The 17,620-nt window shown below is 42.2% G+C and overlaps 4 protein-coding genes across 10 annotated transcripts; 3 read left to right on the top strand and 1 right to left on the bottom strand.

The window, feature by feature from the left end:
• Positions 1 to 145: 145 nt before the first annotated feature.
• Positions 146 to 4,281, top strand: ddb2 (damage-specific DNA binding protein 2). 3 transcript variants are annotated; one of them, XM_026175783.1, is made up of 11 exons: positions 146 to 358; positions 451 to 585; positions 664 to 773; positions 969 to 1,160; positions 1,783 to 1,949; positions 2,333 to 2,432; positions 2,681 to 2,858; positions 3,029 to 3,174; positions 3,494 to 3,649; positions 3,725 to 3,770; positions 3,858 to 4,281. In XM_026175783.1, exons 1-11 carry the CDS (start codon positions 202 to 204, stop codon positions 4,100 to 4,102), a joined length of 1,632 nt encoding a protein of 543 aa, XP_026031568.1. In that variant the 5' UTR covers positions 146 to 201; the 3' UTR covers positions 4,103 to 4,281. The 3 variants fall into 3 exon arrangements, with proteins under 3 accessions (XP_026031568.1, XP_026031569.1, XP_026031570.1); XM_026175784.1 differs by lacking the exon at positions 1,783 to 1,949 and adding an exon at positions 1,326 to 1,471 and having other exon boundaries at positions 148 to 358; XM_026175785.1 differs by having other exon boundaries at positions 293 to 358; positions 447 to 585.
• Positions 4,132 to 6,575, bottom strand: LOC113026714 (protein FAM180A). Its single transcript, XM_026175793.1, has 4 exons — positions 6,514 to 6,575; positions 5,086 to 5,284; positions 4,820 to 4,893; positions 4,132 to 4,722 (listed from the first exon to the last, which is right to left on the bottom strand). Exons 2-4 carry the CDS (start codon positions 5,156 to 5,158, stop codon positions 4,375 to 4,377), a joined length of 495 nt encoding a protein of 164 aa, XP_026031578.1. The 5' UTR covers positions 5,159 to 5,284; positions 6,514 to 6,575; the 3' UTR covers positions 4,132 to 4,374.
• kbtbd4 (kelch repeat and BTB (POZ) domain containing 4) lies at positions 6,302 to 11,494 on the top strand. 5 transcript variants are annotated; one of them, XM_026175790.1, is made up of 5 exons: positions 6,302 to 6,505; positions 7,751 to 8,225; positions 8,314 to 8,455; positions 8,829 to 8,935; positions 9,016 to 11,494. In XM_026175790.1, the coding sequence occupies exons 2-5, from the start codon at positions 7,764 to 7,766 to the stop codon at positions 9,874 to 9,876; spliced, it is 1,572 nt and encodes a 523-aa protein (XP_026031575.1). In that variant the 5' UTR covers positions 6,302 to 6,505; positions 7,751 to 7,763; the 3' UTR covers positions 9,877 to 11,494. The 5 variants fall into 5 exon arrangements, with proteins under 5 accessions (XP_026031575.1, XP_026031573.1, XP_026031572.1 ...); XM_026175788.1 differs by having other exon boundaries at positions 6,302 to 6,546; XM_026175787.1 differs by having other exon boundaries at positions 6,302 to 6,615.
• A 109-nt stretch (positions 11,495 to 11,603) lies between these two features.
• rapsn (receptor-associated protein of the synapse, 43kD) lies at positions 11,604 to 17,272 on the top strand. Its single transcript, XM_026175792.1, has 8 exons — positions 11,604 to 12,861; positions 13,537 to 13,875; positions 14,498 to 14,656; positions 15,266 to 15,364; positions 15,472 to 15,594; positions 15,712 to 15,765; positions 15,955 to 16,154; positions 16,418 to 17,272. Exons 1-8 carry the CDS (start codon positions 12,637 to 12,639, stop codon positions 16,488 to 16,490), a joined length of 1,272 nt encoding a protein of 423 aa, XP_026031577.1. The 5' UTR covers positions 11,604 to 12,636; the 3' UTR covers positions 16,491 to 17,272.
• Positions 17,273 to 17,620: the final 348 nt, after the last annotated feature.

The raw sequence follows: 17,620 nt of genomic DNA, 5'->3' as shown, positions 1-17,620 counted from the left end.
TTTCTTTGTTTTACACAATTCTTAAATATTTTATGAAAATTATTTAGTTTAATAATTTAACATGACATTGACATAACATGACATTTTTTATTTATTTGAGCAATGAATTACTTCGCAATCTTCTGTGAGCATTTCGTTGCCGTTACCTTACTTTGTAGTTTGAGTTGTTTGAACTCCAAACATGGTGCACACTGAGATTTCATGGTGGCTCTACAGTGCCACCCACCGTTCACCAGCTTTAACAGACACAAGTTACAAAACACACATTTTTCAGCACATAGTCACGTGTACTGTCGTGTTATGCAAACAGAGAAGTTCTTGCTGTTAAACTGCAGGGTTAAAGCACTAAACATCACAGGTAAGCAGCAATATGAACATTAGAAGTGCAGACAAGTGCACAATCGTCCGCGTTGTGACGAGTAACTGTTGCTTTGTGTGTTTACAAGGTAGAAATGAAAAGCAAGCCCACGAAGTCAGCTGCAGCTGGATCAAAGAATAAAGTGAAGAAAACACCTGAGGGCGTCTCCGGTCCAACTCTCTCCAGAAAACTACGAGACAAAACAAATGGCGAAACGTCAAAATCAGGTATGAGGCTCTGAAAACACCTCAGTCCAGTGACAGCACTGTCTTTGTGACACTTGAATGGGTTCGTGTGTCTTCTAGCGACTGCTCTCAAGTCTGCAGGAGCCCAGAAGAGAGGTTGGGACGGGAGCATACTGCACTATATCTACAAGAGCACTCTGGGCCAGAGTTTGCACTCACAGATGAGACAGGTAAGAGAGCCTGATGTGGTGCTGGCCCCAATGCTGCTCAAAATACTCACACCTGTTCCAATAGTAATTAAAAAAAAAAAAATCTAATCCAGGGACATGTGCAAGTTCATAAGTCATAGTCCATCTGTTACCTCTCGTTTCCTCTTACTGGATTTATTCATAGCAGGTGTGAATCTAGCTCTTTTGTCTCTCCAGTGTCTCCAGGAACCTTTCGTTCGCTCTCTGTCATCCTATCATTTCCACGGTGGCAGCAGCCCCTTCAACCGCAGGATCACCTGTCTTGAGTGGCATCCGACACATCCTACTACTCTGTCTGTGGGGTCCAAGGGTGGAGACATTTATCTGTGGGACTTTGAGGCGCCTGCCAAGAAGACCTTTATTCAAGGGGTTAGTTCCTGTTTAATGGTTTTGATTTGTTCTTTCGATTGATCAAAAAGACATTCAGCAAACTGATTTTAACAGAGGTCAGATGCATCTTCAGGCTGTGGTGCATTTCAGAGCGGTGCGATGTAGCTGTACTTAATGAAACACTGTTGTTGGCTCTCTGGTTAGATGGGGGCTGGAGACTCAGTGACAGACATGAAGTTTAACCACTTAAATCCCACTCAGCTGTTCACCTCATCTATGGGGGGTACGACAGCACTTCGGGATTTCAGTGGGACAACGCTAACAGTGTTTGCCAGCACAGAAACACTGAAGTAAGACTGGAGTGTCCACTTGTTTTTCTTCTGTGCACTAAAATCAAAAAGCGTTAGGGGTTAGTCTAGCATCAGTCTTCTTACAGAGAGTTCAGAGATCTCTCAGGGGAACTTGTAATCAAGGCAAGGCAAGTTTATTTATGTAGCACAATTCAACAACAAGGTGATTCAAAGTGCTTTACAGAGACATTAAAAAACAAAAACAAATAAAAAGCATCATTTAAGGCCGGTGCTGGTGTGAACATTTGTGTGGTAGTTGTAGTCATAACTGCTGCCTGGTGACAGACCTACATTTGTATTTGTGTGTGTAGAACGGAGCAGGAGACTTTATCGGAGGGATGAAGTTTTGCCCCACAGACCTTTCTAGAGTCTATGTGGCCTCTGGCGAGGGCACACTGACCGCACAGAGTTTTGAGGGCCGCGCACCCACTGTTCTGTCCAGAACTCAAGACTGCGGCCACGATCACCACAATGTTTGGTGAGAAACTCCTAAAGAAGACTGATGCTCGGCATTATGAAAAAGGGAAAGTTCTTTCATTTCCCTCTACTGTGTCTGTAGGAATCCTGCTGCCACATTTTTTTAATAGCATTAAAAAGGTTTCATATTTCTTTTCCTATTTTATGAAATGTAATTTGTCAGGGCTATAATACAAAAAAAATAAATGGCAGATTTCAAAAAGCATGACTATATGCATGGGTAGACATCAGTAGAGGTAAATGAGAAAACATAGATAGCGGAGAGCATTGTGCATATATAATGTTATCTCTTGTTGAAGTGTCACATCCTATTTTCAATTAAAGCTATGATTTGTGGAAAACATTATTTTGTAAATTCTTACATGTAGCTCTTTTCTTCCGTAGTTTTTGGTACTGCTGCGTTGACGTGTCTGTAAGCCGACAGATGCTCGTGACAGGAGACAATGCGGGGCAGCTTTTACTTCTGGGTTTGGATGGCCAAAAGGTGTGTGCCTCTTTCTTAATGAGGGCTTTCACTGGTTTTGATAAATTAAAGGATCAGTTATAGTTCTTATTTAACACAGAGCACTTTTTCTTTCGGCCCTTCCCTTTAGGGGTCGCCCAAGCCAATCATCTGCTTCCATATCACTCCTATCGATTGCATTCTCCTGTGCAAGTCTTCCTTTGTTACATCCATGAATCTCCTCTGTGGCAATTTAATGTTAATTGATTTGCTCTGTTTTAATGTTTCAGATTTTCAGTGACAAATTGCACAAAGCCAAAGTGACCCACGCAGAGTTCAACTCCCGATGCGACTGGTTGCTGGTGACGGCCTCAGTTGACCACACGGTAAAGCTCTGGGACTTGAGGAACATGAAGGACAAGAAAAGCTTCTTGTACGAAATGCCTCACGAGAAAGCCGTCAACTCAGGTAACACTTCCTCATGGAAAAACCTCTCATGCTTACTACTTCAAAAAAAATTAAAAAAGAAAGAAAACGTTTTCTAATTGTCTTTAATTCATTTCTTTGATAGATTTTTAAGTTCTAAACCTAAAAGATCTGCAAAACCTCTTGACAAAGATTTTCATATCTCCTCACAGCCTATTTCAACCCTTTGGACTGCTCCAAGCTGCTCACCACAGATCAGTACGATGAGATCCGCGTCTACTCATCTTCTGATTGGTCAAAGCCTCAGCACATCATCCAGCACCCGCACAGGCAGTTTCAGCACCTCACACCCATCAAGGTTTGGTTCCTGTCTTTGGGCTTAAACTGTTCTTTTTGCACGTTGGAATTATTGTACAACATACATCTTTAATGTCTTTAACAAACAAGAATTGCGTGCACAAGTAGTTTATTATAGATTTTTACACAGAGTCAAAAGTATACACACATCTGCACTAGTATTCTGGCTGGATATTTGACCACTCTTCTTGCAAGAACCGGCAGAGTTCATTTAAATCAGCCGTTTGCCATCGATATAGGGTATAAGAATTTGTTGGAGAGATGTTAACATTTTCATATAATTGGTGACAACAGATTTTTCTGCTTTAATTGTGCTGTAGGCCACATGGCACCCTATGTATGATCTAATTGTGGCCGGCCGTTACCCCGACGATCGCTTCTGCGGGGCCGACCTGAGGACCATTGACATCTTTGACTCCAACACAGCAGAGCTCGTGTGTCAGCTGTACGATCCCACTGCTTCAGGGATCAAATCTGTGAGCATCATTTCATTGTAAACATAAAGAACTAGAACTTTAATTATTTTAAGATCGCGGCTTCTGTTTTTACAGATCAACAAATTCAACCCAATGGGCGACGCAATTGGATCTGGCATGGGTGAGCACTTGGACAAGTACTGCACATTATTAACAGCCATGGTTTTTATTTACTTCCCACTAAAGCGCTGTCCTGCTCACTCCCCAGGTATAACTGTGCTGGTCTGGGACCAGAACGAGTCACCGATGGGCGATCACCACGTTCAGCAGGAAGGACCATTGAACTCAGTTTTAAGAGGGCAGCGGAGGAGTCAGCCACACTCCAGTGGGAACCGGAGGGGTCCTGCTGTGGATGCAAAGCTTAAGAAAAAGCTAGCTTCACTGGAAGAAACTGAGACTAAAACCAAGAAGGGCCGCACTAAACAAAAACAAACACAGATGAGGAAGAAGTGAACTATAAAACAGCCGAGGTCTTAAAAAGCTGTGTTTCATATGCTGTTTATTCATTGTTACTGAGTCTCCACGTTCAGAGATTGTCTGCATGTTTAAAAAGTCTTTATATATATAAATGTGTTCAAAAGCAGTGTTTTTTTTTGTTTTTTTACTGTATGACAATAAAGATGCTCATTTCATTTATGGCTGAGTCATTCTTTGATTACATATTTCTTATTAATACAAAATCCAGAAACATTTAAGGCAAGTGGTTAATTGCATGCAACTTTATTTTAAGAATATCTGAAGAGATGATTCCCTCGGAGTTCGTGTACCGTGATGTTTGCCAGCTTGAGGAGAACTTCACCCCAAGCTTCCTGTCTCTCTTTCCTCTTCTCGTGCCAAGCCTGATGCGCAGTGTACACCATGCTCAGCACGACATTTTCAAACTGCCGCTCCATCATCGGTCTGCTCCTCTGGCCCTCGAGTGCATCTGCCATCTGCTCCATGGAGCTCAGACTTCTGGGAACATTGTCATTGATCAGAGACAGAAAAGCTCGCCCCTGCCTCATCGACGCCATCTCCTCATCGAGCAGGACGATGTTGTTGTCCTGATCGAGCTCCACCCCACCCAGCAAAAGCTGCACGAGTAGGGGGGGGGGGGGAACAAATGTTCATCAGTTATTTGTAATATTTAGCTTGCCTAAGTGTAGCCTTAAGTAAAGCAAAGAAAAGTACCTCATAGATCAGGTTTGCATTGGAAACTAGTGGGTCGGTGTTCTGAGGAGCTGGACTTAAGCCTTCAGCCACATCTAAACAGGAAAACACTGAAGTTTAGCTGCACTGTAATCAAATTAGTCAGTGGTGACAAACTGTCAGGGTTCAAATAAACATCTGTTCATCCATTTTGATACATACTGCACAACTGCACGCAGTATTCAGTGACAACATTCAAATTTCTCTCTTTTCTTCGCAGCCATGCCAGCGGACCTTCTGTTACTCACCCTGCAACACCTGCTCAAAGCAAAGCCACAAAAGGACCTGGAGGAAGATTTTCAGTTGGGAGCTCGCGGTCATTCTTCTTCTGATTGTTATCGGCAGATAATACACTCCTCACCTCATCTCCTCACCTCTACTCTTCCTAGTACTCTTTTGTGACTTCAGGCAGGCGCAGCTTAGACTGAATACCGTGCATTTTTCCACCTTGGAAAAAGAGACCAAAAGCCAGTTGGCAGTGATGCAGAGCAGACAGAAACGGATGGAAAGCTTTCAGCGAGCAGAGCTCAGAGAGGCAACTAATTCTGTTGTTCTTTTATTGAGCAGATTTCCAGCATGAACATCAAACATAGGAAGCACGTGAATGCACAGTATATTCATGTAAAACAAGAAAAAATATAAATACATGAAATTAGGTAAAGTGGATTCAAGGTGAGGCAACTCTCAACATAAATAATTCAAGGAAAGAAAAATGGTGAGTCCGTATTTTTTTCCTTCCTAAACTTTAGTGTTTTTGTGTAAACTTCTTATCTCTACCAGGACTCCCTGTCAGTGAGTCAGCCAGCTCTGCACATGTAAGCAGAATTCCTGCACTGATTCACAATCTTTTATGCAAGAATTCACTGCATGGATGACATTCATTCAAGTTGTCAGAGCTCACCCTCTTTGTTAATAAGTGCAGCTCGATGGAACACGTGTCCCTTGCTATTTTTTTTTTTTAAATTATGCATGATCAAATGTTGCTGTCAGTATAAGCAACACAGAATACACGTATGTGAATGACAGGGAGACTCCTGTTCCAATGAAGCTGCAAAAAGAAAAGGCAGTTAAGGTAGTTGAGTTTCAATACTGGTGGTTAGCAAGGCTGAGATGGTTTGAATGCATGCGGATGAGGGATAGTCTATATATTGCACAAAGGATGTTGAATATGGCAGGAGGAAAAGATAAAGACCACAGAGAAGATTCATGGATGTAGTGAGGGCATGCAGATGGTTGGTGTGACAGGATGCTAGGGATGGGCTGAGATGGAGGCAGATCTGCTGCGATGGAAGGAGGAAGAAGAAGAACATAAAAGGCAAGACGAAACTGGCAAACTCCGAAAATATTGTAGCGGGTCAGGGCTGTTCGGGGTTCTGTTTGTACAGTTATATTTTGTTTATGTTGCCAAAGTGACAGGTGACGTCCTCTCGCTGCGACGGTGTGTCCTTCCGGGGTCAGAGGGCGCCCTGTGTTGTTGTTTTTTCGCTGTGCTGTGGCTGCGCTGAGCATTAGCTAGCGGCAGAGTTTTCTAGAATTGTTAATAAACGGCTGTGCTCCCTGGCTAGCTCACGGAAGCAAGACCAAACGACACCTCCGTCTCCTCCTTTTCTGAGCTCGCCACAATATTATTCAAGAAGCATGCCACCCATACCAAGACAACACACAGATGTACATACCATCCTAAGTGTCATAGCTGTGAGAGAGAGAGAGTACGTCGACATGCTAGAGTGCATGGCATGAGTTGCTGTATGTGATTGGCAGATTAGATAGATAAACAGGTGTGTAAACCATGTGGCTTTGGGGATTCGTTTTGACGTAAACATTTAATTAGGATGATTTTTTTTGTATTTTTTTGGTTTTAATTTTTTGTATGTTAAGTGAGTTGTCGCGCCCCACGTGTAGTATCCTTAGGGCCCAGCAGGGGGCTGTGGCACACACTTGACTGCAAGTTGAAGAAACCGCAGTAAGACAGCTTAACCACAGGGATGCAGTAGCACCCATTGGTGCCGGTGAATGTGTCATATTTGCGTTCTGAAAAAGTTTATTTACTTCCGGTGAACAGTTTAGCTCCTTCTGAATGATAGAGTAGTGGAGATAAAGGTAACCGTATTTGTTTGTTACTCACATTTAAAGCCTTGCGTTTTTATTTTTATTTTTTGCCTCATTCACAGCCCTAGTAATAACACAGTCGACATAATTTTACGGTGGAATTTGTGCTCCAGAGGATTGTAGTCTGCTAACTGCTTTAGTGCTAATGCTAGCTAATCCTATCCGTGAACGCAGCACAGCTAACACGATTAACGTAGTAAATATAATGTAACTGCAGGGTTTTATCGTTACATTTAATGGCATCTTGACAGAGTTTTGAGCAGCTAGCATGGTATCTGCACTCACTGAGTTGTTTATTTGTGAATTAACTCGCTAAATTCCTGATGTTGGCGACAATTTAGAAACATTTGTGAATGACACTTAATCGGCCAACGAATAAAATTTACAAAGCATGTGGCAGCAACTTAAAATAAATGGCAAGGTTATGTGTAAACGCTCTGAAAGACTTTCTGTTTTAAGTTTTAAGGATGTATAGGACAGCTATTCAGAGTTACATACTTAACCGTGTTAGAATGGTTTGCATTTATGTTGTTATAATAATTCAAATAGTCATTAATTTTAAAGAGTTCGAGAGTTTTCTTTATCATCTGTTTTTAGTTTATACTCCAAAAGTGACTCATTGCCTATTCACATATACTTATGCGAATAGGCTAGTTAGTTACATTCACTGAAATTTGAACCATATCATCTCATTGGAGACAGGTTTTATTGGAAAATTGGCATGTTATTATTAACTAGATATGCTGAAAATATACTGACATCTGAGTATAAACATGTCGATCAGTGTTTGTTACTTTTTCACAGGTGAGCAGAAAAGATGGAGTCCAGTGAGGAGGGCAGCCTCAGTGTTGGGGGATCTGTGGGCGAGGAAAACTACTTCCTGGGGTACACGTTCACGGACCGCTCCCACTCGAGCCGAGTGGTGAAGAGTATTATGGATCTCTGCCTGGAGGACGGCTTGTTTGCTGATGTCACCATCACCGTTGACGGCAAAGAGTTTCACCTGCACCGCCTGGTGCTCTCTGCGCAGAGCAGCTTTTTCCGCTCCATGTTCACCTCCAATCTCAAAGAGTCGCACAACCGCATTATCGAGCTTAAGGATGTCAGCGCTACCGTCTTCCAGCTGCTGATTGACTACATCTACCATGGTACCATTAAACTGAGGGTGGAGGAGCTGCAGGACACCTATGAGATGGCGGACATGTACCAGCTGACTGCTCTGTTTGAAGAATGCTCGCGCTTCCTCTCCCGAACAGTGGAGGTCAAGAACTGCTTGCAGGTGAATTATTGTTTTTGTAACACCTGTTCTCATAGTCCTTGCTTCTTGGCAATGGTGCTGCAATACAAGTAATTCCTTTTTCATCTAGGTGATGTGGCTTGCAGACAGACACAGTGATCAGGAGCTGTATACTGCAGCGAAGCACTGTGCTAAAATCCACCTGGCCCAGCTGCACCAGACTGAAGAGTTTCTAAATCTGCCCCTCTGTCTGCTACTAGATATCATCAAAGGTATAACATTTTGCTTCTCTGTCACCAGACTAGCAATTGTTTTTACATATTTATTAAAATACATTTAGGATTTTAATGTTGCATTGCTAATTATTATTTTAAACAAGGGTATTATTATTGGCTTTGAGTTCAACAATTGATGCATTAATATTTATTTAAATCCTGAAAGTAGGATGTGTGAATAATGAACACTGTGCCTGAACTAATCTGAAAACAACAACAACAAAACAACGCTAAATCTAGATATTCTTCAAAAAAAGGCCTTTTTAAATTTTTACAATCTTAACGGAGAAAACATTTTTATGATCCTTTAACAGGAAAAAAACCCACATCTTCTGATCTAGTTTCAAACATGCCTTGTGTTTGTGTTCAGATGGCGTTCCAAGTTCTCAGAATCCAACAGTGGCCATCGAGTCATGGATAAATCACAATAAAGTTGAGAGAGAGGAGTTTTCTTGCATCCTTCAAGAAAATCTTAAGGTAATTTTCTCTCATATGGAGCTGTAAAATATTTTTAAAAAACATTTACATTGCTGATGTTTCCTTTTCTTCGTCTTCAGGAAATTGGTGAGAATGTCCATATTTACCTGATTGGCAAGGAGGAGACGAGAACTCACTCTCTGGCCGTGTCACTGCACTGCGATGAGGATGATGCGATCAGTGTGAGCGGCCAGAACAGTTTATGTCATCAGATCACCGCAGCCTGCAAACATGGAGGGGACCTATATGTGGTGGGGGGTTCTATCCCGCGGCGCATGTGGAAGTGCAACATGCACACGATGGACTGGGAGCGTTGCGCACCACTTCCCAGAGACCGCCTCCACCACACTATGGTGTCCGTCTCCACTGAGGATGCCATCTACTCACTGGGAGGTAAAACGCTGCAGGACACGCTCTCTAATGCCGTCATCTACTACACAGTGAAGGACAACATGTGGACAGAGACCAACCAGCTGGACACTGCAGTGTCGGGGGCTGCTGGCGTCAACCTGGGAGGCACCATCTACCTGCTGGGAGGGGAGGAGAACGACATGGATTTTTTCACAAAGCCTTCTCGCCTCATTCAGTGCTTCGACACCACCTCCCAAAAGTGCCAGATCAAACCTTACATGCTGCCGTTCGCCGGCTGCATGCACGCAGCAGTCCACATGGACGTGATTTTTATCGTAGGAGAAGGAGACTCATTGGTGTGTTACAACCCACTGCTCGAGAGCTTCACACGCCTGCGCTTCCCCGAAGTGTGGAGCTGTGTCCCGTCACTGTGGAAGGTGGCCAGTTGTAATGGCTGTATTTACGTCTTCAGAGACAAATGTAAGAAAGGAGACGCAAATACTTTAAAGTTTAACCCGGCGACGTCTGTCGTCTCCGTAATCAGAGGTATTAAGATCCTCCTCACAAACTGGCAGTTTGTTTTGGCCTAACCTCTCCGCGGTATGTTCACACTGTGGTCAACACACCAGCCACAGAGAATCAGGGAAGACTGTTGGTTGACTGACCAAGACTTCACTCATGGAGACGTCCTGTGAAGAAATTTGTCCACGAGTTGTATTTACTCAGCTGTGTCACTTATTCCATTCAGACTCCACCACCGGCCCCACAACAACAGTTCAGCGGTGTGTCGCTTGTACTACAACGTGTCTCATTGTCGGCTCCTTTGCCGAGAATCTAATTTGTGGTGATGCTGTGAAAAGTGATGAACTAATCTATTGTTTTCTGTGCACTCCTCATTTACTGACACGCATGAACAGCTTCAGTGTAAAAATATTAATGAACACAAGGCATCTGTCACTATATTGTAAGTGTGTCATGATATTGTAGGTCAGATATCATAAGATGTTTTTAAAGTGCTCATGTTATACTTGTTTTCAGAGTCTACTAGAATAAGTTTACATACTTTAATGTTGAGTGTGTACACGGCCTTTTCATTCCAATAACTATTGCCCTGTTTAAAGCCCACTCCGGAGAAAAACACTTTGCTCTGATTGGTTTGTTAGAATGATCAAAGCAAAGCAAAGTTGCCTAATGTACATAACCCACAATGGTTATGGAAAGCTTAAGCTATATTCAAAATATATTGCAGCATCTGACTTTTTCTGAATGACTATTTTTATCTGTAAATATAAATATTAAACAATAGCTCCAACTTATGTGAATGGTCATCACATTTCGTCACACAGTGTTGCTGTTAGCAAGATTTTAGCCGTGAAGAGAAAATATTGATTGGGAATTTGCTATTTTAAAAAGAAGCAAAACAAAACAACAGCTGTTTTAGTTTGAACATGACAAGGTGGGACAAAATATTAATAACACAGTATATATCATAGGTAAGAAATTCACGGGGAGCTAAATATAATGAATTGGCATTAAAATGTAAATCTTACTGTAATGATTTTAATAACTATAGGTTTACAAAAAGATTATAAATCTTAATTCTTTTCATTTTTGTGTCCATCTGTTTCTTGTTTTTTGACTGAATTTTGTTTGAATCACCACTGAATCTGGAATGAAGGCTTGAAGCACAATGTGCCAGTAATAATAAAAATAAGAATAATACATGTATTATTATTGACACCACAGTGCTTAAATACATAACATTAATGCCTTTCTAGGATTATTTTTCTACAGTTCCACAGATGTGAAGTATTGCAGAGGATACTTGCATTATGATAACCATTGTTGTAGTATTGTACCAGGAAAGTTTTTTGTGATTCCCAGGAAATTATGGTGGATTGTGGATGTAATTCAGGCACCTTTTTTAAATTAAACTAACCATCGGGCGGGTATTATGCTTATGTGTTACATAAGATAAGTCACAGAACAGAAGGTAGGTTTACATGCACTAAATGTGTCAGACTGAAGGTTAATGGAAACATGAAAGCATAGTACGGGCACTTTAAGTTGGTGTGTGCAGACATGATAACAAAGGGTGTTTTTTAACTTTTCAGATTTTCTTGTCTCAAGATTGTATTTTTTGATGTACACCATACATGTTCAAGTTAACCATTATCTGAAATGTTAAATATATTGCTGTAGCTACAAGCTTGTTGTGGTTGTTTTGATATTTATAACCTTTAATGAATTAACAATGCTACCATTGATCCTGTGTTTAGATACAGTGATGCACTTACAAATTGTGCCTGTGTAGGTCTGGAAAACTTTTCCTGAAAAAAGAAAAAGTACTTAATTAACATTTATCTGTTTATGTCCTTGTGAGATAAAAGGGGCATCGAAGGAGAGAAAGCAACCACACAGACGCCAAAACTTTGATCCCATTGATGTTTTGCAGGAGGCTATGCAGCTGAAACCCAAGCCCAGTAACATGTCAGACTTTGTGAACTATTCTAAGCATCAGTTGATGAGGGGTGGGGGTTTCTGGGGCCACATATGAGTCTCCATAAGGACTCGCAATAGGAATTGAAGCTAAGAGCACCAGTAAGACGGGCGCAGTTTGAATGTCTGGATATAAGCTGCTCGCGAAACGGTGTCACAGTTCACCGCCGCCCATGTGAGGATCTGGTCGGATGTTTTTGCGGATGAGTGCTTTTAAGTCTACAGAAGTTTGTGATGTCACTCGTGTAGTTAGTCCTTGAGTAATGTTTAGTGTAAAGGTAGATTGCTAGGAGCTGTAGTGACCTTGGGACGGTTTGCTGAGGGCAGAACATAATTCCTGAAGGGACACATGGTCTAGAGTGACAGGGCCATCTGCTGTAGCGCCAGCAGTAGGAGGAAAGCGGAGGGGGGCGGGTTGGACACCGGGGTGCTGAGAATTCCTTTCGGTGGGTGTGGAGGGACTAGATATTCTGGGATACCACTGCTATCACACTGCTTGGGAAACATTTTTCTCTGACGTGTTTCGAAAGGAAATCTGAGAGAGAATTTTGCAAATGCTTAATGGTGAAGGGGAAACGTGGCTCGGTTAAATGGGGAGGATATTTGCAGGGCCCTTCAGCTCTCCGTAAACCGTTTGGTAATAATGGTCTTGGTGTGTCGCCTTCTCATTTTGGTGGATCCAGTTTCCTTTCCATCTCAGCACAGCCGGAGCTGATAGAGCGGGATCCTGTGGGCCTTCTGGCACAAACCTCTCAGAGGGATCATCTTCAGGGGATCTTCTTTGGAGTTGTACTGTTCATGGCAAGGATCTATTTTCTTGCTGCCTCACTGAAATTGCATGGCCTAAACGAATGAATATTTTTATGAGGCACCTTGCACCAGAGATGGGCCAGGACCAAACCAAGCAGCAGATAGAGAAGGGTCTAAAGTTGTATCAGTCCAATCAGACAGACAAAGCTCTGCATGTGTGGACAAAAGTGTTGGAAAAGACCTCAGATCCCGGAGGAAAGTTTCGAGTGCTGGGGTGCCTGATCACAGCTCACTCAGAAATGGGAAAGTACAAAGACATGCTAAAGGTAGGCTATCAAAACCACAGCGAGCCACGTATAATGGTATCGTATATCTAGCATTTCTGTAAAGGAGTAAAAAAATCTACCTCAATAACCGTAGCTCATACTTGTATGACTCATATTCCAGGACTAAACAGCCACGCTTTATTTATATTACTAATGTTAAGACATTATTCACATTTTGCATACTGTGCGATTACATTTTTCTTAATGCAAACAGCAGTAGGCGTGTGTGTGCAGTTCCTGTTCCAGTTACTAAATGTCACTGAATATCTCATAATTTTAAATGTCATCATGTCAGCTGTGAAGTGCCACCGTTTACACAGTTGTAGCATTGTAACATTTCCGCAATGTGTCATTGATTATTTCATGAGAAGAGGTCAAAGGTTACCTTCTTCCAACCACAGCGAACTTGAGAAGCATGGGTTAATTTGTGGCTTCCACATGATGCGGAGTAAATAAGTGCTCTGCAACCTAAGTATGAGTGTGGGGTGTCTTGTTGACATAATCATCCTTCCTGAAGCAGCGCCCGCTCTCACTAACTCGGCTTTAATGAGAACTGTAAAAAAGTAGGGGTCTTATGTCTGAATGAATTTAACGAATTAAAAAGTCTTTGAATCTGCGTGAAGTTGAAGACTATGCCTGTTCCCTGCAACATTTATCCTCTTACTCTATCTGCAGTATGCCCTTGAACAAATTGACACAGCCAGAGAAATGGAGGACCCAGACTACCTGACGGAGGGCTACCTGAACTTGGCACGCAGCAACGAGAAGCTGTGCGACTTCCAGAAAACAGTCTCATACTGTAAGACCTGCTTAAACATGCAGGGCACCACTGTCAGCCTGCAACTCAATGGCCAGGTATGTCTTAGCATGGGCAATGCCTTCCTGGGTCTCAGTGTCTTCCAGAAGGCCCTGGAGAGCTACGAGAAAGCCCTGCGCTATGCACACAACAACGACGACAAGATGCTGGAGTGCAGAGTCTGCTGCAGTCTGGGAAATATCTACGTCCAGCTTAAGGTACTCAAAAAGCTGTTTTTCTGACAAGCGATTCTTGTTTTCCCATCATTACATTTTGCTCAGTTTCAATAAAAATGAGCGATTACCGATAAATAAATGTAAAAATCGTACATACTTTGGCTGTTCCAAACGTCTCCGCTGTGTTATTTGAGTAAAACATTCACTGGACTGCACGTGTGATTCCACAATCAATGATTTTGCCAGCGTATTCACAGAGTATGACAACACTGCAGAACATCTGAGCCAACATCATCAATGCTTAGCCTGTGTAGTGCTGGGCATTGTAAAACAAGAGCTGAGTGAGTTGGCCGGCTGGTGTGTGTTTTTTTTCTTTTTTGTAGTACCCTTGACATCTGAGATTTGTATATGTAATCCTCTGGCTTCCCAGAGAGGATTGGTTTCAATGGGATAGTGATGAAGTTCTGCTTGAAGAATGCACTCATGTGTCACGTTATTTTATGACACAAAAAAATATTACATCCTGCATCGCAACGCGATTTAATATTGTCTGAGTGCTCTTGTTAAGAAGATTAAAAACCAAAATGCTAATGCTAGTAGTATCTAAAAAGATGTGGCGCCCTTTTCTGGTGTCACCTAAGTGGTCATTCACATGTGCCTACAGGACTTTGAGAAAGCCCTGTTCTTCCCCTGCAAAGCGGCCGAGCTTGTCAATGACTACGGCAAAGGCTGGAGCCTCAAGTATCGAGCCATGAGCCAGTACCACATGTCTGTAGCCTACAGGAAACTGGAGCGCCTGCCAGATGCCATGGAGTGCTGTGAGGTATTGTTTTATAACACATCATTACTGTCCTCAGAGACAAACTTACATAACTCAGAGCCTTCCTCGCCATCTTGCTGACCCAACCCCCGTGCCTTTGATTGCTCTGAAGTTGGAGCTGCAGAGACAGTAGATGCTGCGCTGCCGACAGGTGCAAGTGGCAGTTGTTCTTTTGTACGAGGCCTTAGACCCTGACAAAAATATGCTCAGAGAGGCGCGGTTTAAAGTGTTAATGAAGAGGGTGGATTTAGTCTTTGCTCTGTTCTAATTATGTACTGGGGGGGTGAAAGATAACTCGATTTCATTGCCTCTGAGTGTAGAAGTATAGTAACAAGACAGCAGGATGCATTTCAGATTTATCACATTTAACCCAACAGTTTATGCATCCGGACATACTCAGGATACCACAGACAACGGCTCATATTTATTCTATCACATCTCTCTTTAAATGCACACTGCGATACAAATAAATCTGTGTAACTGCAGTTGAGAGGATGCAGCTTAGAGTTTCAATTTAGTTCAGGGTGTTGGTGTTACATGATGGAGGTAGGACTCTTCTAATGTCTGCTCTTTACTTTGTACCAATAACTAATCTGTCTTTTGCTTCAACAGGAGTCCATGAAGATTGCCCTGCAGCATGGTGACCGGCCTCTTCAGGCTCTGTGCTTGCTAAACTTTGCAGACATTCATCGCTGCAGACATGATGTTGATGTACAGTACCAATATTGCATTCACATTAATGTAAAATTTCAAAACTGGTCATCTACAACTAGTCTGTGCATTTACCTTTTTGGGTTTTTTTCTCTTCATATGTTCAGAAAGCATTCCCTCGTTATGAGTCTGCGCTGGGTATTATGACTGAGATAGGAAACCGTCTTGGGCAAGCACACGTCCATCTGGGAGTGGCAAAGTGCTGGCTTCTGCAGAAAGAATTTGACAAGGTGCCCTACAGTTTACACAAATATAAATTCTGACAGTAAAGGGACACAATGTTTTATTTGTACTCAAAATAATTATCTGGTATTTATAAAGTGTTCCTGTTCCTGTTCATGTTCCAGGCTCTTGATTCTTTGCAGCGAGCACAGGAATTGGCGGATGGAATGGGAAACAAGGTAACTGAACAGGAAAAGAGCTGCAGGGATAGTTTAGCCATTTCTCATTCTAGATTTGTTTTCTTTCAGTCGTAGTTGTAAAGATGACTGTTGGTTAAACAAAACAAGACACCTGAAGATTTTAAGCACTAGTTTCTCATGCTTTTAAACTTTAAAGCAATGACATTGTGATTCTTTCTCTTATACAAGCTGTGCACACTGAAGGTTCACTGCTTGAGTGAAGGGATTTACCGGAGCAGGGGGCAGCTGAATGAGGTCAGAGAGCAGGTGGTGAAGTTCCTCCAGTGTGTCGAGGAGCTGGAGCTCTACTGCGGCATGTGTGGAGAGTCCATCGGGGACAGGGACCAAAAGCTGCAGGCCTTACCCTGTTCCCACATTTTCCATCTCAAGTGGGTGTCTGTTCAAATCTCGCCTGGTATTAGTTACATTACATTGGAGAAATGCAGTGTTTTCAGTGGGAGAAAAACGAGGCACTTGGACGAATGATGAAATGTTTTGCCACTGATCCTACTCGATTGGGCATGCATCACAACTTTGCAGAAACAACAAAGTGCCGATTGTGATTCGGATTTTCTTCACCTATAAATTGTTCTCATAACCAAATCTAGATGTAGTTTAAAGAGTGTATTTCCCATATTTCTTTGTCTTTCAGGTGTCTCCAGACAAATGGGACAAAAGGTTGTCCTAAATGCTTCAAGTCCTCCATGAAGCCGGGATTTGTGTGATTGCGAGGCTGCGTTTGAGCGTTGGATCTGCAGACACGGCATGGTGCCTCACAGGCTCCTGACTGATCTGAGAGACGCAGGTAGCCTTAGGAGGTGCTGAGGAGTGTTTCATTGCTCTGAGCAGAGGATGCTGAACTGAATCCAGAATGTCGAAGCATGTTGCTCAGAAGACACGATCAAGGCATCCATCTTTCTTAGACAACAGTCTGAAGCTGACAAAGGAGGTATAACCGATGGAAGTGTTGCAATTCGAGATAAGCTGAAGAGCCTACATGGTCTCTGATGACTGGCCGTCTGTTGCAGCATTTAAACAGGAGACCGACCGTAAAAAGAACATTTACAACATAGTGTGATTGTTATTTTATACACTGGAATTGCTTAGTACAAAGTGAGACGAAATTACATCTCCCCAGACTTAGTGTCGTGACTTTTTGTTCAGATTCAAAGATTCAATGCTGACTTTTTACAGCACAACAGTTGAGCCATATTTATTACTGAAACCTGTGTACATACTATTCTCATGTTAATTTCTTTTAAAAGTTTGATTTATTTGACGTGTTTTGTAAGTCCTGAAACGAACTAAAATCTCTTAACCATTCAAAAACTAGTATGTCTTTACAAAACAGGTACATGCAGCTGTTTTCTTCTGTCCTTATTCACAGAAATCCAGGAGCCAGCCAGTTTCCTTTTTCCTTTCATTGCTGGGAATGTTTCACATTCATTAATTCAAAACGGTTTTTTTGGGTTTTTTTTCTTTGCCTGTCCCATTTGGTTCTTTAGCCGTCAGAATTGTTGCCTGAAGACCAACAAGGATACCCAATGGATTTACTTTGCCAAATGGATCATCATGGCCTTGTCGTATTGGTCCATTTGATCGACCTTTGTTGTTATTATTTATTTTATTATATTTTCAGTTGTTACAGACGGGACAGACATGACTGAGGGATAGGAAACGGAGAAAGAAAGATGAAGGAAAAGAAAAACGGAAGGGAAGAGGGACAGTGAGAGAGGGCACTTAAAAAGAGAAAGAAGAGAAAATAAGCAAAAAAACAAACAAAAACAGAGCAACATACTAAACCCAACACCATCACATTAATCTAGCTAAGTGTAAACAGCAGTAAATACGAAAT

The sequence above is a fragment of the Astatotilapia calliptera genome, chromosome 7 (genome assembly GCF_900246225.1).
Source record: "Astatotilapia calliptera chromosome 7, fAstCal1.2, whole genome shotgun sequence".
Taxonomy (NCBI): Eukaryota; Metazoa; Chordata; class Actinopteri; order Cichliformes; family Cichlidae; genus Astatotilapia; species Astatotilapia calliptera.
This window is presented reverse-complemented; position numbering and strand designations above follow the sequence as displayed.